The 22,786-nt window shown below is 35.5% G+C and overlaps 1 protein-coding gene across 2 annotated transcripts; it reads left to right on the top strand.

Annotated features, from left to right (window-relative positions):
* Nucleotides 1-1,197: 1,197 nt before the first annotated feature.
* Nucleotides 1,198-21,495, top strand: LOC145563853 (protein EI24 homolog). 2 transcript variants are annotated; one of them, XM_081624264.1, is made up of 11 exons: nt 1,198-1,804; nt 1,919-1,984; nt 3,282-3,432; nt 4,325-4,377; nt 4,805-4,936; nt 5,239-5,302; nt 5,541-5,605; nt 5,711-5,793; nt 7,041-7,117; nt 7,942-8,057; nt 21,044-21,495. In XM_081624264.1, the coding sequence occupies exons 1-11, from the start codon at nt 1,686-1,688 to the stop codon at nt 21,108-21,110; spliced, it is 993 nt and encodes a 330-aa protein (XP_081480390.1). In that variant the 5' UTR covers nt 1,198-1,685; the 3' UTR covers nt 21,111-21,495. The 2 variants fall into 2 exon arrangements, with proteins under 2 accessions (XP_081480390.1, XP_081480389.1); XM_081624263.1 differs by having other exon boundaries at nt 1,205-1,804; nt 5,541-5,626.
* Nucleotides 21,496-22,786: the final 1,291 nt, after the last annotated feature.

Here is a 22,786-nt window from a genome sequence, read left to right as displayed (position 1 = left end):
AGGAAAAAACGTATCGGTGACAAAATTCCCACTATAATTCACACCGTCACCGCCTTCCTCAGATTCCATATCCTATACAAATTAAAACAAAACATGCTTTATGTCAAAATAATAATAATAAAAACAATAATAATAATAATAATAAAAATAAATAAATAATAATAATAATAACAATAACAACAATAATAATAATAATAATAATAATAATAATATTAATATTAATATTAAAATTATATTTCTACTAATTAATAATAACAAAATCAACAACAACAACAACAATAAAAATAACAGCAACAACAACAATAATAATATCAACAACAACAACAACAATAATATCAACATATTAATAATAATAATAATAATAATATTAATAATAATAATAATTAAACATATTACTAATAATCATATTAATACAACAAAATTACATTAATTATCAAATACTAAATCACAACAATAATCACAAGACATATGTTGATAAACGTACTTTAACAATTTAAAAAAAAAAAAAAAAAAAAAAAAAAAAAAAAAAAATTTTGGGACATCCGCCTAAAATTTCCGGATGTCCCTAGGTACATCCGCCTAAAATTTCCGGATGTGCCTAGGTACATCCGCCTGAAATTTCCGGATGTACCATGGAACATCCGAATTTTTTAGGCGGATCCCAACTTCCGCTTGGAATTTCCGGATGTTCCATGGTACATCCGGAAATTTTAGGCGGATGTACCTTGGACATCCGGAAATTTTAGGCGGATGTCCTACTTACCGAAAATAAAAAAAAAAATACTTACAGAATGATCCGACGCATTCTCCGGCGTACGTATGTTCCACTCGCCGTCCATGACCCAAGACCCGTCGGAAAATTTAACGATTTTTGAAAATAGAAATTTTAGGTGGTCGTGGGGACCGATTTGGTTGCAAGGTCGTGGGGACCGATTTTGGGAAGCTCGGGACAACAATGTCGTGAAGTAAGGGTACCGTTTCATGTATGGTGTCCAAATGGGGAACAAGTTCATTTTTATAACCCATATTGCATAAAGGGCATAGTGGTAATTTCAAGAAAAAAAGGGAGCGTTACCTGGTAAAATGGGAGCGACAAATAGCAGTTGAGATAACTCCCTCACACCCCTCTTCAACAATCCAGATTTGCTCAAAACGGAAAAGTTTTTTTTTTCTCTCAACCTCACTAACATCAGCCTCGAGAATGAGCTTTATTGGGCTATGATCAGTCCACTCACGATCAATATGTATCAGCTTTGCTTGAGGGAAAAAAATCAAACCAAGCATTAGTAGCCAACGCTCGGTCCAAACGGCATTGAACATTGTCATCCGCTTCCCTCCCATTATCATACGTGAAGGCATAGCCCTCAAACCTCACTTCCCGAAACTCACATAAATCCACAGCCTCTCTAAAATTTGACATTTGCCGATCCGCTCTATCCCCTCCACAATTTTTATCGAGTTAGCAAGAATCTCATTGAGGTCGCCAATGCAAATCCAAGCCGACTGAATTTGATTAACGAGTTATGTTCCTCGTTTACCCTCGCTTACATCTCTTTATCCCAAAGTATAAAAGAATATTTGGAACTAAACTAAATCAATTTAATTCTTTTTAAAATCAACGCCTTATTTATTACGAAGTAGTTCTACTCTATTTCTCTTCCTCTCTCTTCTCACGCTTCATAGTAATGGCTAGTCCACCAATTGGAGAAATTACATTAGCAAAGCTAAAGCAAGGATCTCTTCTTTGGTTTCATGGTTTCAAAGAGGCTTGTCGCGTTCATAGAGTTGCCATTCTCTGTTACAGGTTTATTCCTAATTTTATTATTTTTGAAGAAAATTTGTGTTTTTAATTTATTTATTAACCTGCTGAATTTTATTTATTTTAGATTGAACTAATTTGATTTGTTTCACTTTGCAGGTCTAAAAGCCTTTTGATTCGAACTAGTCAATGTTTTCTCTTCAATGGATTTATTTTTCTGGGCAGGTGGTTAAAATTATAATCTTTATTTAATTGTAGTTTAATTTGATTATTGTTTCACTTTTGTTTATATTTATTTTTAATCACATTGTTTAGGTAATTAAAAGCTTAAAATTTTGTTAAATTTGGAAATTGTTTGGCAATATATTAGTTGTGTACCTAATTAATTGGTTTAATTTTGTCAAAATTTGAAATTATTTGGCAATATGTTGATTGGCATATTGATTGTTTACCCAAGTACAAGTATTTATATTCATCCACACAAGATATAATGCAGAACCTTGCTTTCTATTTATTTTCAGTCCACTTTAGGATTGAAGTTAGCGTTTTTTTTTTATTTATTTTTTTTATTTTTTATTTTTATTTTAAATTATGGTTTTATTTTGATCTTTTGTTTGTATTTTTAATTCCTGGCTGCATATAATATAGTCGGGTTTGTTAGAAACTAATTCACAGCAATTTCTATGTTAAGCACATATGTTGTATGCTGTAGATTTCATAAACATAAAATTTTCTTTCCACATCATTTTTTTTAATGTGATTTTATCTCGCAAGTGAATCTAGCTACACGAGGAGGATGGACGCAATAATTGTTCTTGTGAGTATAGTTTTTGTTATTTGGGGTTGTGTCAAATCAAGGTTAAAGTTAATGAATAGGAGAGACTTGTTCCATAGCATACATTTTGTAAAAAATCCTCTTGTTTGGGACCCCTTAATTGGTTCTTACCGGGAGAGAACAATTTGTGGGTAATGATGTTGGTGGGTGCTGTTGGTTGGCTCGCCTGTTTTTAACCCCTTTTCATGTCATGTTGATCTGTTTTGGCTTGAATAATTCCACGTCAACTGTGAAAGAAATTGAATTGATTAAAGTTTCTTCCTGTGGTTGTAAAATGACAAAGGATGATTTTTGGAATGGTTTCATGATCCAAATCTTAAGTAGGATTATTGTGGTTGTTGAGGCCTGTATTATATTTGGCTTTGCGATATGTATGTACCAATACTTGTACATCTACATATAAATGCATGTATGTGGTTATGTATCTACCAGTGGTGGAAAATTAAATTTTTTGATGAGAATAGTGACCTATGATTTTTATCTACCATGCTTGTTTTAACAGCCTTTTTATCAGTAACTGTTGACTGTAGTCCTTTTGAATTGTCTTTCTCTTATTAGATTGCTTATAGATAATGCTGTTATCATTACCTTCATAGATAATGCTGTTATCATTACCTTCATAGTTGCTAGTCATATTACACTCATGTTGCAGTATTATTGATATATCTTCCATATATGTTGTTGCAGTGTATATATATTGAAAGCATTTCTTGTTCCTATGTTGGAATGGATATTGCCATCTCAATGCCCTCATATTATGTATGATGAAGTATGGAGATATGGAGTGATTTTGACTATTTATTCGACAATGCGAAAACTTCTGATTCAACTCATCTATGTGAGTTTTGTTTTCAATTAATTTGTAGTGTCATCCTGTACATTTTTTTAGTTGCATGGCTAAATAATTTGCCTGAGTAATCAGTTACTGTAGACTTATTGAAATCTTATTGTTCAGTCTGTGAATCTTGTCATTTCTTTTCAACTGACATCATGGTATAAATTTGGCTGTTCCTGAATTTATAGATGACTCATATCAAGTCTCTGTAACATAGGATCATAAATTGATCTTGTTATGAATCTTGTCATTTCTCCTTGAGATGCTTGGTTTTTTTTGTTTCCTTTTCCCTTTTATTTATGAGATGCAACATATGATATATCCATGAAAAGTTTGCCACTGTTAGAAAAAGAGAGTCAAGTTTCCTTCAAATCTAATTGCAAAGTATTAGTTAACAAACACTCTGAAAGATCAGATTGGAGAATAAATACTAAAGTTTGAAAATTATATTAAAAAAGAATGCTTGATTGATTTCTGAAGTGCTCTACATAAGATCATATAATTTATGACTTCTGTTGCGTGTGATTTATATGTCATCATCCTTTGCAATGTGATTACATGTTTATTCTATTGGCTGTTTGGAATCTAAAGGGTTATTGGCCATAAATATCCCTGTCCTCATGAAGTCTTTCTTTGCTATCTCCTCATTTTCTATGAATTCACCACAGTTGCCTTGGTCTTAGGTAATTTTGTCTTTCTTCCCTGTGACGTTCCTCCTTTGAGTTGTTTTCTATATGTTTCAACTTGATAGCATGTGGAAAATTACTGATTGGCGCATTGCTTATATTTTTTGTGGTTCCTTCTTGAGTGGACTTTTTTCTTGAGAAAGAATATTTTGCATACCTGTTTCAAACAATTTTGGAGTTTGAAAGTTTTGTTTGCCTGTTTAATGCAGCTGGTGTGGTTCTATCCATTGTACGTGTCCAGCATTATACTGAGCAATATCTGGTAACTTTTTAATGTATTTGCTTTTATCTTCTGGATTCTTACGCTTAAAGTATATTGTAGTATCATAGACAAATGAATCTAGTCTATTTTCTAAAAGTTGCATAAGTAAAAAAACTAGAGGCTTCTTGCATTTATGAATTAAATAAATCTTTCCCACAACACATTTCTTTTCAATGAAAATAAAGGCAATCACAGTTGTCGTGTTTTTCCACTAAGATGAATATGCAACAACCCTTTTTTATTAATTCTCATCCTGGCACTATATTTTTTGTTTTATCCCCTATATTTTCATAAACTCTTGAATTGACTGTAGTAAATGCAAAAGGTTTGAACATTGGAACTGTTAAAAAAAGCTCTCTCGTCTTTTTTTACTAGTCTTCAAGTTTTATTTATAATTTTAAGGTTGTTCAACCTTCTGTATATATAGGTACAATGATATAGCTAAGCATGGGTTTATTGCTATGGGGAAACATAAGCCTTCAACAGCACCGATGGCAGGTGAAAAAGAGGCATTAATTGCACAAATTCCTGGTTCAGATAAATCTGCTGGTCTTGGAGGGTAAATCTCAAATGTGATTGCTACTATCTTTTGAATTTACACTTAATCTGTTTTTATAAAAAATAACCTCTCTAAGTGACTGTCCTACTTATACAAGACATAATGCTGAGTAACTTCGGTGCTATATCCATTAGGGATAGTTGTCATCAGACTTAATTGCTACTATTTGTCCAACTTTTAGCATGATTGATTTGTACATTAATCTTATCATCAATTTGTTAGTTGGAACCGTATTTTTAATGCCGGGATCATTTTACATTAAATTCCGTATGATTGAATATTTTCTCACCATCCACTTCTAGGATCATGATTGGAATAGGAGAGCAAGTCTACTCAGTTCTTCTCCTGAGCTTCTTCTTCCTAGAGGTGAGACTACTTCTGATGTTTTTTGTATGTATTTTTTGTCACAGGCGTGTAAGCTAGTCATCATTATCAGTGAACGTTGGCCTCTGCACATACTATGGTGAAGAAATCAGCTGCTTTTCTCTACCCTCTACGGCTCTAACCCTTTTCCTCTCAAAAATTTTTTTTTTTTAAAAAAAAAAGATCTAATTAAAAGAAGCTAGTTTGATCCTACCTTGACTGTTCATGGTGATATATGCAGGTTTTTGCCACTGGTTTCATACCATATGCTGGGAAAGCACTCAATTTCTTGCTGCTCTCCTGGATGTATGCTTACTACTGTTTTGAGTACGTCCTCTTGTTTTTTATTCAATGTACTCTATTGTATTTGCATCTGTTTGATTTTGAATATCTATGATGCTGTTCTATCAGGTACAAATGGAATCTTTCAGGAGTTACACTCGATCGAAGGCTGGACTTCTTTGAGTCCAATTGGGCATTTTTTGCTGGTTTTGGTATGCATGAACAAATAATTATTAAGTGATTGATATATCCCGTGATTGTTGATCCATATTCCTGTAACTTTTGAGTCAATTTAAGTCAAATCTTAATATTCACCATTATGTTGGGTTCAAGCTTTGTTAGTAAATTCAAGTTAGTTTCTGGATGGTAAGTGATATAAGTTCTTGTATTGAGCTATGAAGAACTTTATGTTTTCCTTTTGCTTGAAATTATATATTTTTATGATTATTCCCGATTGACAAATATGCTTTGTAATTTAAGTACAAGGAAAATCAAATGTATTAATTTAAATTTTAACTATTTCTTTCACTGTCATTTTGGCCATATGCATAGAAGGCACATCTTGAAGTACAAATGTACTTTAAGGTTGATTTGGTTTTGATACAAGTAAACCAATGTAAATGTAGTTAATTAAGAAATAGGACAAAGTAACTCTATTGTAGACACGTTGAAAGTTCAATAGCTTAATGGGTCTTATACATACAAGTATGTGGACCAATGGCGTATCTAGGATTTTGATATAGGATATGCACAATTATATACTCCGTACTTTGATAAGTAACAATGATTAAAACCTGGTTTGATAAGCTTATTTATTCATCTATGACCTCTTGTAGTCCCTTCTATAGGCTGGTGCTATTATGTTATCTTTATAACTTTTGACAATTTATAGTGAGAAAAAAATCAAGATTATGTCATTATATGAAACATTTTGGGAAAAAAAAAAAAGTAATCAGAATATTGTCCAGTTGACAATGTAAGAACACTAGACCCACATTAATATGATATAGCTCTATTGTATATTAGGGTCAACCAAAATGCTACCTTTATAATCTTGCATCAAGTTGCCTCAAATAGTTTTTATTGAAGCATTGAGTAGTGCACACCCTTGGTTTGTTGTGGATCTGCCTCTGATGTGGACCAATGAGCTCGATCCATTTCGGTTTCAGGGTTTTTTTTTTTTTTTATATATTTTTCTACTTTTTCATTTTCAAATTATATGGTTATGTTCTTTGAAATGAACTAAAAAGCTGAGTCCTTTTAAAAGCTTTCCAAAATGATGTATTATGTGGACTTGCTAAATTATTAAATATCATTGAGTGGATTGAGGAGGTAAATATATAGATTAAGAATCTATCTATCATCTTAAAATTTCAAGAAAATACATGGGTCTGAGTCAATGAGATAAGAACGAGATTCTTAGTTTGTCTTTTTCTTAAGATTTGGGGCATGATTTCAGGAAGTCCATGTGTGCTGGCAATTTTCTTTTTCCCTCCTCTGGAGAGCTATGCTGTCATGGCCACTCTTTTTCCTCTGGTACGTTAGCTCTGCATTTTTTTATATCTATATATGGACTCCTCTTCTTGATTTTAGAAAATCCTTATGGGCATTATGGACATTTTGTTCCATAGGTTGTTTTACTAATGGCTGCCTAGTTATTGTGTCAGTGAATCCATTTTGATTTCCCTCTTTGTGGCATAGATGGATTCAATGCAAAGATTTCTGGATTCTTTAAGTTCTAGGGATCAATTATTGAATAATGATTGCATGAGAGGGACTCTAATGGTTAACTTGTGTTGTGGCAATTTTCTTCTAATTGTGAAATTATAATGAAATGCATTCTGCTGGTAAAAGTGTTTTATATCTGGAGAAGTCAAAAACCTGCTTTGGATACGCTGGTATCTAAGAAACTAACTGATATTATATATTTAAATTAATTTATTATAGCATAATCCCCAAAGCGACATATATGATCAGTTTTCCATCCTATGACATGTATCTGTTTTACCTAGCAAGCATTGAATTGTTTTCTCTTCTCTTGAACAAGTGAGTGTCAGGATATATTTGGTTGGTAAATATTAGATGAGATTTGGAAAGAGAAGAAAATCATTCATACCGTGTTAAATGGTGTTCATGCATTTGCACAAGGGTTTAACGTTCTCAGTCACTTAAGTTGTTGGAATTCTAAAATTGATGAAAAAGTAGTTATATTGTTGTTCTTTCTCTCTTTGATTGGAATTTTAGATTAGGAAAATAAGGTATATCCTTCAGACCTTCGGGGGACTTGGTTGTTACCATTTATATCATAGTAAATAATGTTTTTTCCAATTATATCTGATGCTCTCAATCTCTTCTCGAAGTTTGTTTTGACAGCAACAGGTTCAGATGCTGATAATCTAGTATCTTCACCGAGGAAGCACTGGCTTGGCGTAGGATTAGGAAGGGTTCCTATATTTTGTGGCGCTGATACTGTCTCGTAAGTATTCCATTTCTTTTCTCAATTAGAAGCTTTGATTCTCTTAACAATCTATAAGGCATAAATATGTAGTTGGTACTGAGAATTTAATATGTGCCTAGCCACAAGAGAGTATGAATACCTTGTTTACAATGGGCTTGTTCTTGATATTGGGCAACTTTAGTGGGTTGACATCTCAACAATGAGAAGATTTTTATGAATTATCTTAGTTGTCAGTTTGTCACCGTAGCAGCTCTATGCCACTTTCTACTTTGATAGTTGTAAGTATTTTTTCTACATTGTAATCAGAAAAATATGGTGACAAGCTGAGCACAGCTTTGGTCAATCCAAACTTGAGATTAAGCCAAGCTTGAAATTGTGGAGCTCAGACTTTTCAGTCTCGGCTCGGCTCGACTTCTTTACCAAGCTTGAATGTGCCGAGTTATGAGCTTTAACCAAGAAATTGTCTTTCATGCTACAATGTCTCATCATTGCTTTTTGTAATGATTAGATCTGAATGCCTAAATGTCTAAATGTTATCAACATAAAAGGAAAAAAAAAATAAATTAGAATGCTTACTCATCCAATCACAATGGAATTTTTGTGATTTTGCTTATCAAGGCCTTACATATATTTCCTTGCTTGTTATGTGCACAACAGCTAGGTATTAACACTTAAAGTTCTGATACATTAAGATTCTCATAGGTATTTGTTGAATTTGTTTACTTATAAAACATAACTAGTTTCCTATATTTTATTTAAACTAATTATTTTAACCCTCACGAACTTCTTGACCCAATCATAGCTTTGCTTAGGGAGCTTTTGGCTCAAAAAAATTAGAATGGAATGGATTGGGGACTTATACCAAGGAGGTATGGATTGAAAACCTCATACATAAGTCAAAGTGTTTGGTTTAATCCTTGATTGGATTGATGTCTTGTTTATACTGTTTGGTTCACTCTAGGTATGGAATCAAAATTTCAAGAAGAATTGTAGTATTGTACGAAGTATTTTTTTTAATAATAATTTATCTATCTTTACCTTTTATTAAAATTTAACAAATTCATGTATCTTCAGAATTAAAACAATCAATGATATCAACCAAGACCCAAATTAAGAAAATAAAGAGCAGTCAAAATTCCATTTAATCCTGTACAATTAATGGGTAGTTTTTTTTATAGAAAAAAAGATGGCACCTAGGGAGAATTGAAGCACACTAATGGAGATAGAAGATTAAATGAAGCTACTTGAAAATTTTTAAAAAAGAGAGACAGAGAGAGCTTATAACAAAAATTCTAAATCCCAAAAAAGTTGCTTGCATCACTTGTATTCTCGCTGGAAAAGTTCGACAACACATTCAGTCCCTCTCTTCTGTCTTTCTTAATGAGAAATTAGGGTTTGATTCTTGGGGGTATGGAGTTATAATTTTACAGGGGTGAGGTAAGATTGAGGTTCCTTGGATTTGGGTGTAGAGTTTGATACCAAAGGTATGACATTCTCCCTAAAAAATACCAACCAACATTGGAATGGTATCACTTCCCTTCCATACCATTAAAAAAGCTCCAACCAAACACTCCTTCATCTTTTTAAAATCCGCATTGAGCTCAGTGGAGTTTCTCACAAGTAGGCTAGAGCTGCTAGACTCATTAATACTCCTCATAAGAAGAACAAAACACCCGCTAAAGCAAGCAAAAAGAGAAAAAAAAAAATCAATTATGTTCAGGATAATAACATACATTGCAGAAAGCCACATTAGTTTGAGAGAAATGAGTAGATAGGGAAACCATCTTGTCCCACAAACAAAGCTGGAGAAGACGCCTGACCATGAGAATCCTATAATTTCTTTTCCGGCCAATTAGCACATACAATAACAGATATTACAACACCCATTTTGCCTCTGAAACTTTGAACTAAACTGGATAATACATGATGAAACAAAGCCTTGTTTGGCCTCTGAACACACACATGTTCACTACTCTGAAGTGTCTACTCTCTCTACATTAGCTGCCCATACAGATGCTTTCACTTGTCTGGGGACTGTAGCCTTCTAAATAATGGCATAAAGGGGGGAAGTTGTAGAATAGTAACAAGAAACCTGAAGAGTTCATCAGACAACATATTTAAACAAGCAATTAACTACTTACCATAGATGCATACCCAAAGGATACTCAACGAGTTAGCCCGGTGTACTCCCCTAAAATGACAATTCCCGAGATTTAACCCCCCCTTTCTTCCTTCATCCTCTCACTTTCAAATATGGAAGAAATTTAAGAAAATACAAGGCCATAACCATTATGAGCATCATATGCTTCATTACTTCCTTAGAGCTAATTGTTGTTTCATTCATTTAGCTTTCTCAAGATCTCTCCCCGAGACTATCCCTTATTGAAGCTCATGTTATGAGCAATTCTTGGTGATGGATCTAGATATGAATAAACAAATCTTTGGCAGTGTTTGGTTTGAATAGGGTAAAGTGAATGAAATCAAGAAAAGGATAAAGAGGGAAAGGGAATCAAAACCCTTTAATATAGAGTTGTTTGGGGTATTTGGTCATTCACCTCCGTTGTTCCATCACCATTGCAACACCACCTTCTCCCCTATTCTTATGGTGGTGCCGCCACTCTTTGTTGTTGCTACCTCCTTGCCCTCACCTTTTAGTGCTTCTTACCCGCTATGGCGCCAACCCCGCCCCTTGTCGCCGCCCCTTTTCTCTCCTCTTTCTCTTTTTGCTTCATCACCATCATTGAAGCTTGAGGTTTTAATAGTCAAAATGTGACCATAAAAACTCTAAATCTAGAGTTTTTGTGGTTGAATTTGACCATCTAATGCCATTATTGATGAAGAAATGGTAATAATTTCCTGTTTTAATGTTTTTTTTTTCCAAATATTTAGTGTTGTGTGGTTGGGAGTGGGTATCAAGGTAGTGGATTTTTCCTAGTGAGTGGGTGTGGGGTAGGTTTTGAAAGGGCAGGGTGTAGTTTCACTGAATCTGGTTTTTGGGTGAATCTGGTTTTTGGGCGGTCAGGAAGGGTGGTTACAAGGTGTGAGAAGGTGGGTCTAAGTGTTTGGGGTGTGGTTTTATTGTGCTTTGATTTGTCATGGGTGATGATGGTAGGGTGGTAGTGGTGGTGGTGGGGCAGAGCCAATTGTGGTGGTGGTGACGATTGAACAGTTGTAGTAGTTCGTGCTAATAGGGAAGTGGTTGGTGGTGGTAAAAGGGTTGTATGGTTTTTGGGTGGGTTAAGAAAGGGAATGGAAAGGCTAAGATAAATGTTTAGGATTATTGTGACTTAATCAATAGTTGAGAGTATTTTGAGAAGGTCGATGATCGGTAGGGTTATTATTATTTTTTCCATCTTATTATGAGGGGAATCACACCTCTAACTTAATCATTATAGCCTTTACTAGTTATCTTGACTTAGATGCCATATATCAATAAAGGGAGTCTTGACAATAACATTTTAAATGGAATTTTCTCTGAGCTCATTAATATTACTCCTATTAACTACTTTGTAAAGAAGGAAAGTTAGCTTAATATAATCCTAGCTATTAGCAGTGTATATAAAATAATATGAGTTTAGCTATTTGCTATTAGCAGTATGTGCAAATTGGTAAGTTGGCTATCGGAAAAGGTATTTTTGAGGAATATTCCATCCTTATTCATTATTATATTATTGTATTTTCATTTTTTATTATTATATATTACTTTTGTTTTTCAAAATATATATTAGTTAATAATTTCCTTACTACCCAAATCAATAATGTCATACTACTTTGTTACGTGGCTAGTTAAATCCCCTTCCCCTTTTTCTTTTTGTCTTGTTTAGAACATACCCCATTATCAATTGTAGAGTTTTTTCTTTTTTTTTTTTTTTTTTTTTTTTTTTTTTTTTTTTTACAAGAAGAACTAATAAACAAACAACAAGTCAAAAAGAAAAATACAAAAGTAGACAACGTCGGGCTTTCGTGGCTAACCAATGAGCTGGATTAACCCAAGATCCAGGGACCGTTGTAAGCCTGCACACACACAGAAAGACTCAAAAGAGTAGAATGGATATCATGAAATAACCACCTCGAAGTAATGGGAACTGAACCGCAACCGGATAGCAATGACAGCGGGGTAGAACAATCGGTGTACATGAGAATCCGTCCATAACCTTTTAGAATACCCATTTGGAGTGCCCACAGACATGCTTGGAATTCCGCTTGCAAAGCTGAAGTGGAGTGACAAGCCCGGCGCCACCCCCGAGAACTTGCGAAGAGTCAAATGACCGAATAATCCAACCCATACCAGCACAATCATCCGACGACGACCGCACACCGTCGAAAATTAAACACACATCCACTGAATCCGAAGATATCCCTCGAAGACAACAAATAGGATCCGGAGAAGAAGAGTGATTAATAGGACGCATAAGTAGATTTTGATGTTTGAGCTCAAAGGCTTGTGAATTTCTAGCCACCCAATTTGCAGCTGCTCGGAATATCATCTCCGGAGAAGAAGGAGATTGACGAAAGCGAACATTGTTATGAGCCAGCCAAATAGTCCAAAGCCGAGCAAAAAACCAAGCTAAACCATCCCAGTACTTGGAGGATCGGAAGAGGGAAATAATAGCGGTAAACCAAACAAGAAAAGGTTCAGAATGTAAAGAGTCCTAAGTGAAACCCAACGGACCACAGACCCAAAGACGGCTGGAGAAAGGACAATCCCGAAATAGATGGGATACCGACTCCTGATCTTGCTGACAGAAAACACACACTGGGTCTATTAAAGCTTAGTAGTAAGCGGTAAAAATGTTTCTACCAAGAAGATGGAACCCAAACAGAAGAAACAACTAAAGAGCACTGACGAACGAGCATTGCATATGCTGTTTTAGATGAAAACGAACCGTCCTCGGTAAATTTCCAATAAACAAAATCATCCATCGGTTAAAGAGGCCGATCTAGTGATAGTATACGGGAAGTTGTAGGATCATTAAAGAACCGATGAATTTCAAAGGAGTCCCACGCGTTAGAACGCAGATCAAGTAGATCAGAAACAAGAGACGGATGCACCGACTCAGAACAAGAATATTTAAACTGGACCAAATTTCCCATAACCCAAGCATCCTCAGTAACCCGAACCCGAGAACCATTGCCAACCTTCCAAGCAATTCCCTGGGTTAGAGTAGAAAAACCCTCCATTAAACCACGACAATCCCAAGAAGGCCGATAAACCCTACCAGGATTATTAAGAGAGTTAAGAGAAGGATACTTGGCGAAGAGAAGTCGTGACACCAACCCAACCTCCGAAGACCAAGCCCACCTAAACCCTTAGGCAAATGAAGGAGGGAAGAAGACCTAGAAGCTATACCCCGAGACTCAGACGACTTCCACCAAAAGCTGGCAAGGAAATTATCAATTCGGTCACAAATGGTTTTCGGAACACTGAACACTGAACACTTAAAGGATGTGGTTAAAAGAGGCAACTAGAATACTATTGATAATGACCAACTTTGCAGTAGCCGAGAGATTAAGACAAGCAAAGCTCGATAACTGACGAACGATCTTATCCACCATAAAACCAAACTCAGCAGTTTTACTTCGACCCATATCCACCGGTAGACCCAAATATGAGCCTAGAGAAGGTTTAGCAGTAAGATGCATGTTGTAAGCCTCTGAAGTCCTCCGGAGTATTGGAGTATTGGGACTGAACTTAACAAAGGACTTTTGACCAGAAACCAAACAGAAATCATGTAATAAAGACATAACCTGATCACAAGCCGCCGATGAAACTCGGAAGAATAATAAGGCATCATCCGCTAAGAATAAGTGAGAAATAGAAGGGCTTCCCCTAGAAATACGAAGACCCTCTAATAAAGAGGCCTTTTCAGCCTTACGGATCATTGCACAAAGAACTTCCATGCAAAGAACAAAAAGGTAAGGCGACAAAGGATCACCCTAACGGAGACCACAATGTGGGTGAAAAGAAGAAGGGTGCCCATTGACCAAAACCTGATAGGAAACAGTAGAAATACACTGTTGGATGAGATGGATCCAGTAAGGAGGGAACCCAAAAGCCTATAACACTTGAAGTAGGAAGTCCCAGCGCACACGATCATAAGCTTTATTCATATCAAGTTTTAGGGCTGCATAAAATCGTTTGCGTGTCCGGGAGGCATTCATGTAAGAGAGAAGCTCGTGAGCCATCAGGACATCAAGCGGCTTGGGACAAACGCATTCTGGAGATCCGGTACCAGAAACGGCATATTCTGCCTAAGACGACCGGTGAGACATTTAGCAATGCATTTATAAAGCACATTGCACAACCCTATAGGACGAAATTGAGAAATCAGTTCCGGATGGTCCACCTTAAGCAGAAGAACCAGGAAAGTACGATTCCAGTCTTTTAGCATGTACTCGTGAGCAAAACAATATTAAACTGCGGAAACAACATGGTCTCCCACCTTATGCCAGTAAGATTTGAAGAAAGCCGAAGTAAAACCATCTGGACCAGGAGATTTCCCGTCGTCAATACCAAACATTGCGTTTCGAATCTCAGGATCCGAAAAATGAACCAATAACTGACTTCGAAGATCCATAGATAGAGTTGGAAGGTGTAATTGTTCCCAATCCAAAGGTGATGACTCAGAAGATGAAGGTGGTGCAGCATACAAGTTGGAATAGAAGTCCATAATCTCCTTACGAATCAAAGCAGAGATCCATAAACCTGAATCATCTTTCAGAGAGAGGATCCGATTGCGGCGACGATGAGCCTGAACGGAAGAAAATAGCAACCGAGAATGAGAGTCTCCGAAGGCATCCCACTTAATCTTTGCGCGTTGACGCCAAAATAGAAAAGCAGCTTGAGCTTCAGCAATCTTTTCCTGTCTTGTAGAAAAGAATTAGGCCCGATCAACATGAAAATGGAGACGTAAAGAAGTACGTTCATCTGAAATTAACCCTTTCCAGTCAATACCCCACTCCTTATGAGAAACACACCATGCCAAAAGACAACTACGGATTACTGAAAGTTTGTTCGTAAAGAGAACATCGGGGAACCAGAAATATGTTGTGGCCAAAGAGTGGAAATAAGCGTTGCAACCTCAGAAGATAATAAGCACCAATTTTCAATTTTATTTGGCCTCTTTCCCATATATTGCGGAGCACAATCAGATAAAATGATTGCAGCATGATCAGAAAATAGAATGGGATGATGAACAATAGCCGTATCCGGATAATCTTGAAACCAAGAAGCAGTTGCATAGGCTCTATCCAGGCGCTCAAAAGTGGAGTCAAAATCAGAACGATTATTAGTCAAGTAAACTCTGGCCCCGTGAACGGGACGTCCAATAAACCCGACTGTAATCGCCATTAAGAGCCACCCACTTTATCTGTTAAAAACTCCACCCGGTTAAAATCCCCGAGCAAAACCAAATTCGGAGTTGAACATAATATATTTGAAAGAGCAGACCGAATATGAGGTCGATCTCCAACATGGGGAGCACCATACACAAAAACCACAAATCTCGTTACTGAACCCACAAGTATTTTACAGAAGATGAAATTTGGAGTTATTAGAATAGGAACTAACTGAAGTGGTGAAAACAACAACAAAACCAAACCACCACTCAAACCTACTGCATCTGAACCACAGAAACCAGAAAAAGCAACTCTAGATAACTTTTTTACAGCAATTCCATAAAAAACATAACATCTAAACCACTAGAGCGGACTAAAGACATAATATACGAAACTTTAGGGGAGTCCACTTGACCAAGACCCCTACAGTTCCATGATCCAAATTTCATCTCGCATCGGGTGGCCCCTATGTTACTCGGACACGGCAAAAATTGCCGTCATACCCCGACACAGATGTGGGTATGAAATCCGTTCCGCATACGTCATCTTGCTCTCGGGTACGACTGTTAATTAAATATCAGAAATTCAGACTATTAACTTTAAACTTTGGCGAGTTCATGGCTTCAAGCTCTTTGGAGCTTTAAAAATGGCTTATGGCTGGAGAGAGAAATATAGACCGACAAGTATAGAGGAGAGAGGAGAAAGAAATAAAAAATAAATGGCTTATGGCTGGAGAGAGAAATATAGACCGACAAGTATTACTTTTCTTTTGAAGAAAGACCGACAAGTACTGCTACAGGCTACCCCACACTCCATTTTCTCTCTTTTTTTTTTTTTTTTTTTTTTTTTTTTTTTTTTTTTTTTTTTAAAGAAATTATAATCTATACTTTTTAAAGCTTGCACAGTAAATAAGAGTACTTTATATTTTTTAAATTTGTGCAGTACATTTTTAGATTAGGTAAATAGTACTACACTATATAGTCTAATACATAAATACTTGTTAACATATTTATGGGAACTTGCCACAATTATCCTTTTTTTTGACTTTTATTGCTGTATCCGTACCCGAGTCCAAAGTTAAGACGGTGTCCCCGTGTCCTAAATTTTTGAAAATGACGTATCGGACACTCGGATCCGTACCAATATCGGATACCCGTACCCGTGTCAATGTAACATAGGGTGGCCCAACAGGGGGAGCCACCGACCCCTCAGTAGAGTTATCAGCAGGATCATGAGAAAATTGTACATTGTCAGGTTCATTTCGCTTTGACAAGGGTAAATCAGAGAAACCTCCTGATGACATACAAATTTCCAAGTCCTTATATTGACGATGTTTGTCCAATGCCTGTAGAAAATTGACTCACCATTCCTGTCCCCTCCTGCTCCAAGGACACATCCCATGAACATGACCAAAATATTTCCTAAAGCCAGCCTTAGTCCATTTCATATGCTGTCTTTCCAAAGCTTTCTTCTTCACATTCTTCTTTTTCAGAGGGTTAGAAAATGAAAGATCATCCCAGGAGAACTGAACCCCAACCCAGACAACTGAGATGAAGAAATAATGTACTCCATAGAAAATCCAGGTGAATCAAAGTTGAAATCATCATGGTCAAGGAGGGGTAAAAGATTGTAGACTAAGGGCATAAAGTTTGATTTCAACTTTTTACAGGTGACCTAGGAGGTTGAAGTAGGGGATTTTCTCTTACGTGATAGGTTCGGGTTTGGATTATGTGAAATGGGATTCAAGATGAAAGTGAAGTTGTGTACTATTGGTGTTTTGGGCAGGGTTGGTGTTTTGGGCAGGATTGGTGTTATGGCCTGGGTGTTTTGTCTTTTTGCTATATGCTGGCGGGGCATTGGAAATTCTAGCTTTCGTTTCTGTTGGAGTACTGTTGCATGGGAATTAAGTCCTGAAAAACTAGTATCAATTGTAGAGTTTATTTAGGTGAAAATGTGTCAATAGGATTCCTTATCTTATCATGGGTTACATTTGTAGTGCTTAATGGAATTCTTAAGCATCAGAAAGATTTGTTTTAATTTATTTTTATTTTTTATTTATCTTGTTTTTTAACACCAGCTTTAGAAAAAATATGTAGCTGCTAATATTTTTTATTAAAAAGCATGTGTTGGTAACAAAATTATTAGCTGCTAACAAAATTTTGTTAAGTTCTGTATAAAAAAAAATTCTACTATCACACAAAAGTAAATAGAGCATTTAACAGGTTAAACCCCATGCATTGCACGGATGTTGAATAATTATAAAAACAATCTAATTATATAAAACATAATGAATTGATTCACGCGGTAGGCTAGTATTAAAATGCATGAAATATATTAAAACGATAAAAACAGGTGGGAAAAAATATTTAAATATGTTATACTTAATGCGCAAGTGTCCCCTTGGATTCGCTTTTAGTAGTATGTAATTGATTGCATTATTATATTGATATAATTTGTTTCAAAAATTGTTTTAAAAACCAAAAATTTACTCACATTCACCAACCAATATAACTAGTATCCTCCTACTTAGCTTGAACAACTGTAGAACTAAAAGAGGATACAAAAAATTTTAAAAAGAAAAACAAAGGGGTGGGATTATTGATTTAGGTAGTAAGGAAAATAATAACATAATATGTATCTTGCAAAAAAAAAAAAAAAAAAAAAAAGTAAAAAAATAAAATAAAAAATAGTATAGAAATGAATTTAGACGGAATATTCCTCGAAATACCTTCTCTGATGGCCGGTGTACCATTTTGCACATATAGTACAAAAGGTGGTACTACTGATATCAAATAGCCACGGTCATATTATTTTGCGCAGAGCACTTATAGTTGGGATTATTTGAGCAGATTTTTCTAAAAAAGAACCTCTATCAATAAACTCTTAACTCCTTTTTACTACACTTTGAACCCATCATTTGATTCATACTTCTCTAATCTAGTAACAAGTCCTCCAACTCATTCCTTATACCTATGTGCTGCTCCAGATTCTCCTTTTATAGACCCTTTACTCCATGGCCTATCTATAATGGCAATCTCATAAACTGTTTATCGTATCTTAGGCCTTATCTCACCAAATTTATTCATGTTCCGCACCTCCATAGATTACATATTATATGCCTTGGCATTTGCCAACGAAAGGAAGTGTGCCCCTATAAATGCATGAAGGATGTCTTCAATTTAATTAGCGGCCAAGGCATAGAGACTAATAGTGTGTTTGGATAGATTAGGGGGAAGGAAAAGAGGGGAGGGAGGAGAAGGGGAGGGAGGAGAAGGGGTGGGAAGAATGAAGAGTTTTCCTTCCAAATCTCTCCATCGTTGGAGAGATCAATTTCTTGCAATTCTATCCCTCTATTTCTTTCCCCTCCAGTTCTCTTCCTTCCTCATTTGCTATCCAAATGAGAGATTATCTATCCCTCAATTTCTCTTCCTTCCTTTTCCTCTATTTCCTTCAATCCAAACAAAGTGTATAGGGAATTTGCGATGTAAAAAGATAGCAGCCACTTGGACAATGGGAGATGATCTTTAAACAGCAGAGGTGGACGAATCTAAGCTTAGTTCCAAGTAGAAGGTACCTGGACCCTGAAATGTGCACGTGGTAAAAAATTACATCGATCTATTGGAAACCACCTTTGTAAAATTATCCTTTAATGTTTTAGTAAACAAAGAAACATTCTGAATATGCAGAATAAAGAACATATACGGAAAAATTAAAAATTTACACTAGAAAAAAATATAAAATAATAGAAATTCTAAAAGTTCAAACTTAGCAAAATTTTTTTGTACAATTTGTTGGTGCTCAGTTTGGTTTGAGTTTGCCACCTATTTTTAGAGTTGTATTTGGTTATAGTCATTTCAGTTTAAGGTTGCAACTGTCTCTAAGTGACTTCGACTTTAGGTCACTTCAGGTCTAGCTAATATCACTATATCAAGGTAGTTTCAGCTAAGTGTAATTTTCTTAAAATTTCAAGGAAAAATTGTAAATAATAATCCCAAATTTGCTCCATTTTCTTTTAATAATCCCTTTGGATTATTCTGGAATAATCTCAACTTTAGGGAGTGTTTGCTTTCTTCAATCCCAAATCGGTCAACAAAAGTCAATGACCTATTGTATTAGGTTACTTGACATGTATCAAGTCTCGATTGGACCTAAAATTAAAAATATTTTTTTTTTTTAAAAAAACCACCAGCCCCCCCTCTTTCCACCACCGACCCACCTTAACCTCCACCCACTGCCAGTCCGTCGCTCATCCCTCGCCGGCCTGTCGCGCCTCCTACACCCCTGACGTCGTCGTTTTCCTCCCCGTCTGAAACCCCCTCTCATTCTTCCACTCAAACACCAAGGAAACAATCAAATTCCACATGCCTCGAGTTGAAATCAATGATAATATTCCAGAATTAGCAGTATCAATACCCTGAAAATAAATTACCAAAATTTATCACAATAAACAAACAATTCACCCCTAAAAACCCGAAAAAATTCAGAGAATTTCAAAGCTGCAGAGGCGGATAATTGGAGAAGCAAGAACCGGAAGCGTGTTGATGAGTTTGATAGAGAATCTTTGATGAGGTTGCTTCCACCATTGAAGAACACGATTTTTTCGGAGAGAGTAAATATACTATGTGTGACCACCATTAAAAGCGGCGACACGCCGTAAAGAGCACCGTTGAAGCGTCGAGAACGGCGGAGATCATGATTAATGACGATCTTAGCAATTGGGGGATGTGTTTCTAAGGGAGTTTTGGGTTTCCTTGGTGGTTGCGATGGTTGGGGAGAGCCGAATAAGGAGGAGGGCGGGGGTCGCAACACCAACACGGGGGGAGAGAGAAGTGGTGGCGGCTGGCATATCGGTGGCCGGCGTCAAGGGTTTGGCTGGGTGGTCTTTTGTTTAAATTTTATTTTTTATTTTTTGTTTAAATTTTTTTTCACCAATAACATTGCGCTACGTATCATTTAAAGAAAAAAAAAACCACTTAACCGGTAATTGGTCATTGGGATTGAAGAAAATAACACCCTCCCAAAGTTGGGATTATTCCAGAATAATCCAAAGTTTGGATGATTAAAAGAAAACGGAGGAAAGTTGGGATTATTATTTATAATTTTCCAAATTTCAATTCAAGTTTATGTTTTTATTCTAGGGCTTGGGTCATGTTTTAGTTTCATCCTTGATATGCTTTACTTGCTCCACATGATGTTATGCTGTCTTATCATTTCGCCTCAAGTAGCCGTGTTGGGTAATTAAAACTGAAACATGGGTATCATTTCGCCTCAGCATCATCCTCCTGCTCTTTCCTCCCTCCTTACTTCACCCATTACTACTCACTAGTCACTACTACCTTTTCTCGCTTTTCATTTCTTTCTTCTACCCAATGCATTCTATGATTCTCCCCATCTCTTGACTCTCCCAAGTCCCAACTTTTAACGTGGTTTGAGATATTAAATCTGATGTCTAGGCAAATTGTCAGACTTCTTACTGTGGATCATTTGCACTATTTGATCTTGAAGAGTAAAAATGCTGAAATAGTTAGCTACGTGTTGAATTGGAGTGCTTGCATGAATAAAGTCATGGTTTATAATCCATTTTATCTTTTTCACACTACTGAAGAGTCTGTTATATGAATCATTTCATCTTTGCGACTTGCAACTTACGTGCTCTGTATTTGTAGGATGAAGGTCTTGTCTTTCCTCCCTTTGAGATCGCAGGAGCTGAACCAAGGAAAGAAGGCACTTTAAGAAATTCTTAACAATTAATGAAAATCTCAAGTGAGTCTATTACAAAAGTTCATGTCATTCTGGAGGAATCAAGTGCTCCTGCTCATTCTTTTGTCTTCCTCTTACTTTACATAGTTTGAGGATATTTGTTATTCATTTTTTCTCTTCTAACATTTTTTGTTCTAATGTCAATTTGTAATGTTCCTTTGTAATCAGGGGAAGATCATCAATTTCTTTTTTCTCTCTCTTATCAAAATTGTACATATAACAACTTATATACAATGTATAGAGCTTTAAGAACTAGTGTGCAACTTGGGTGATACCAGCTGTTGTACAATGTAATGATGTATACACTATACATTATGAGTTCTTGCCTTCTTAATATATAATATTTAAACTCCCACAAGCATAAGATACACTCTCCTTACCTCTCTAAAACAAAACAAAAAGAAAACACAAAAATAAATATAAAAAACTAAATAAAAAGTAATAAAATACGGGTTGCCTCCCGCAAAGCGATAGTTTATCAAGGTCCTGCTCGACCATACTCCTCTCAATCGGAAGAATTTAATGCCTTGAGTAATTTATCAAACGCTCCTGCAAACATTTCATTAAGCACTAGATAGGGCTTAATTGCAAGCATATTAATCCCTACAAAGAAAAGGTTAGGAGCACATAAAGAGAAATCAAGGTAAAAGGAAAAATAAAAAGAAAGAGATGGAAATACTCAAAACCTTCTACTTCCTCCTCTCTCACATACTTTCTCTTCATGGTCCCCATCTTATTTTTACTATAAAAATTTATTCACTCACTCACAATATTATATTACTCTTTTAAAACTTTGTGCAATCCAAAGTGATGCAAATAAAAAAAAACGGAGGGAGTATAATTCTTGTAGTGGCGTAAGCATGGATATTTTCAACTCATAAGGAATAAAAGGGGAAAAAAAATAATAATCTAGACTCTAATAATAATTAGAAATAGAAATAAAATTGTTTTCCCGGCAACGGCGCCAAATTTTGACAGGCTAAAGTCGTATCACCTAATCAAAAGTATTACCTAAGTCCTCTAACTTATGTAGGTAGGGAAGTAGAGTCGAATCCACAGGAAACAAGTCTTTCTATTCCTAATTAATTAATATAATCTAAACTATCAAGTAACCAAATTATTTTTAAGTAAATTAAACTAAGGAGAATAATTAAGGAGAAATCAATAATAAAAAGCCTAGGGTCACAGGTGCACCAATAATTAATAATCCGGGATAAAACATAACAATCAACAATTAATATTGCACATATAACATGATCAACATAACAATTAGGGGTGTTCATAATTCGGATTAAAATCGAAATCCAATCCAATCCAAACCGAATTATCAATTCGAATCGGATCTAAACTTTAAATCGGATCGGATCGGATTGAGATTTTTTGAAAATTCGGATTTTTGGATTGGATCGGATTAACCCTAATTGGATCCAATCCAAACCGAAAACCGAATTGTAAAATTAAGCTTGTATAAATATGGATTTCTTTGTTTTTTGAATTTTAGCTCAAATACTTAATACTACATAAAATAAATTAGGGATACTTTGTATTAATTAATTAATGACTTGATGTTAAACTATTTATTCTAATCATAATTTTGAAGCCTTGTATTTATATTAAAGCTTTATTTTTAAAATCGTATTAGGCGCTAA

Source organism: Chenopodium album, chromosome 10, assembly GCF_948465745.1.
Source record: "Chenopodium album chromosome 10, dcCheAlbu1.1, whole genome shotgun sequence".
NCBI lineage: Eukaryota > Viridiplantae > Streptophyta > Magnoliopsida > Caryophyllales > Amaranthaceae > Chenopodium > Chenopodium album.
This window is presented reverse-complemented; position numbering and strand designations above follow the sequence as displayed.

Bases quoted from the DNA above. Each gene is read 5' to 3' on its own strand.
- LOC145563853 (XM_081624263.1), top strand. From the start codon at position 1,686: ATGGCTAGTCCACCAATTGGAGAAATTACATTAGCAAAGCTAAAGCAA. The intron at 5,794-7,040 runs GTATGCATGAAC...GCATGATTTCAG, and splicing joins GGCATTTTTTGCTGGTTTTG to GAAGTCCATGTGTGCTGGCA. The intron at 8,058-21,043 runs GTAAGTATTCCA...CTGTATTTGTAG, and splicing joins TGTGGCGCTGATACTGTCTC to GATGAAGGTCTTGTCTTTCC.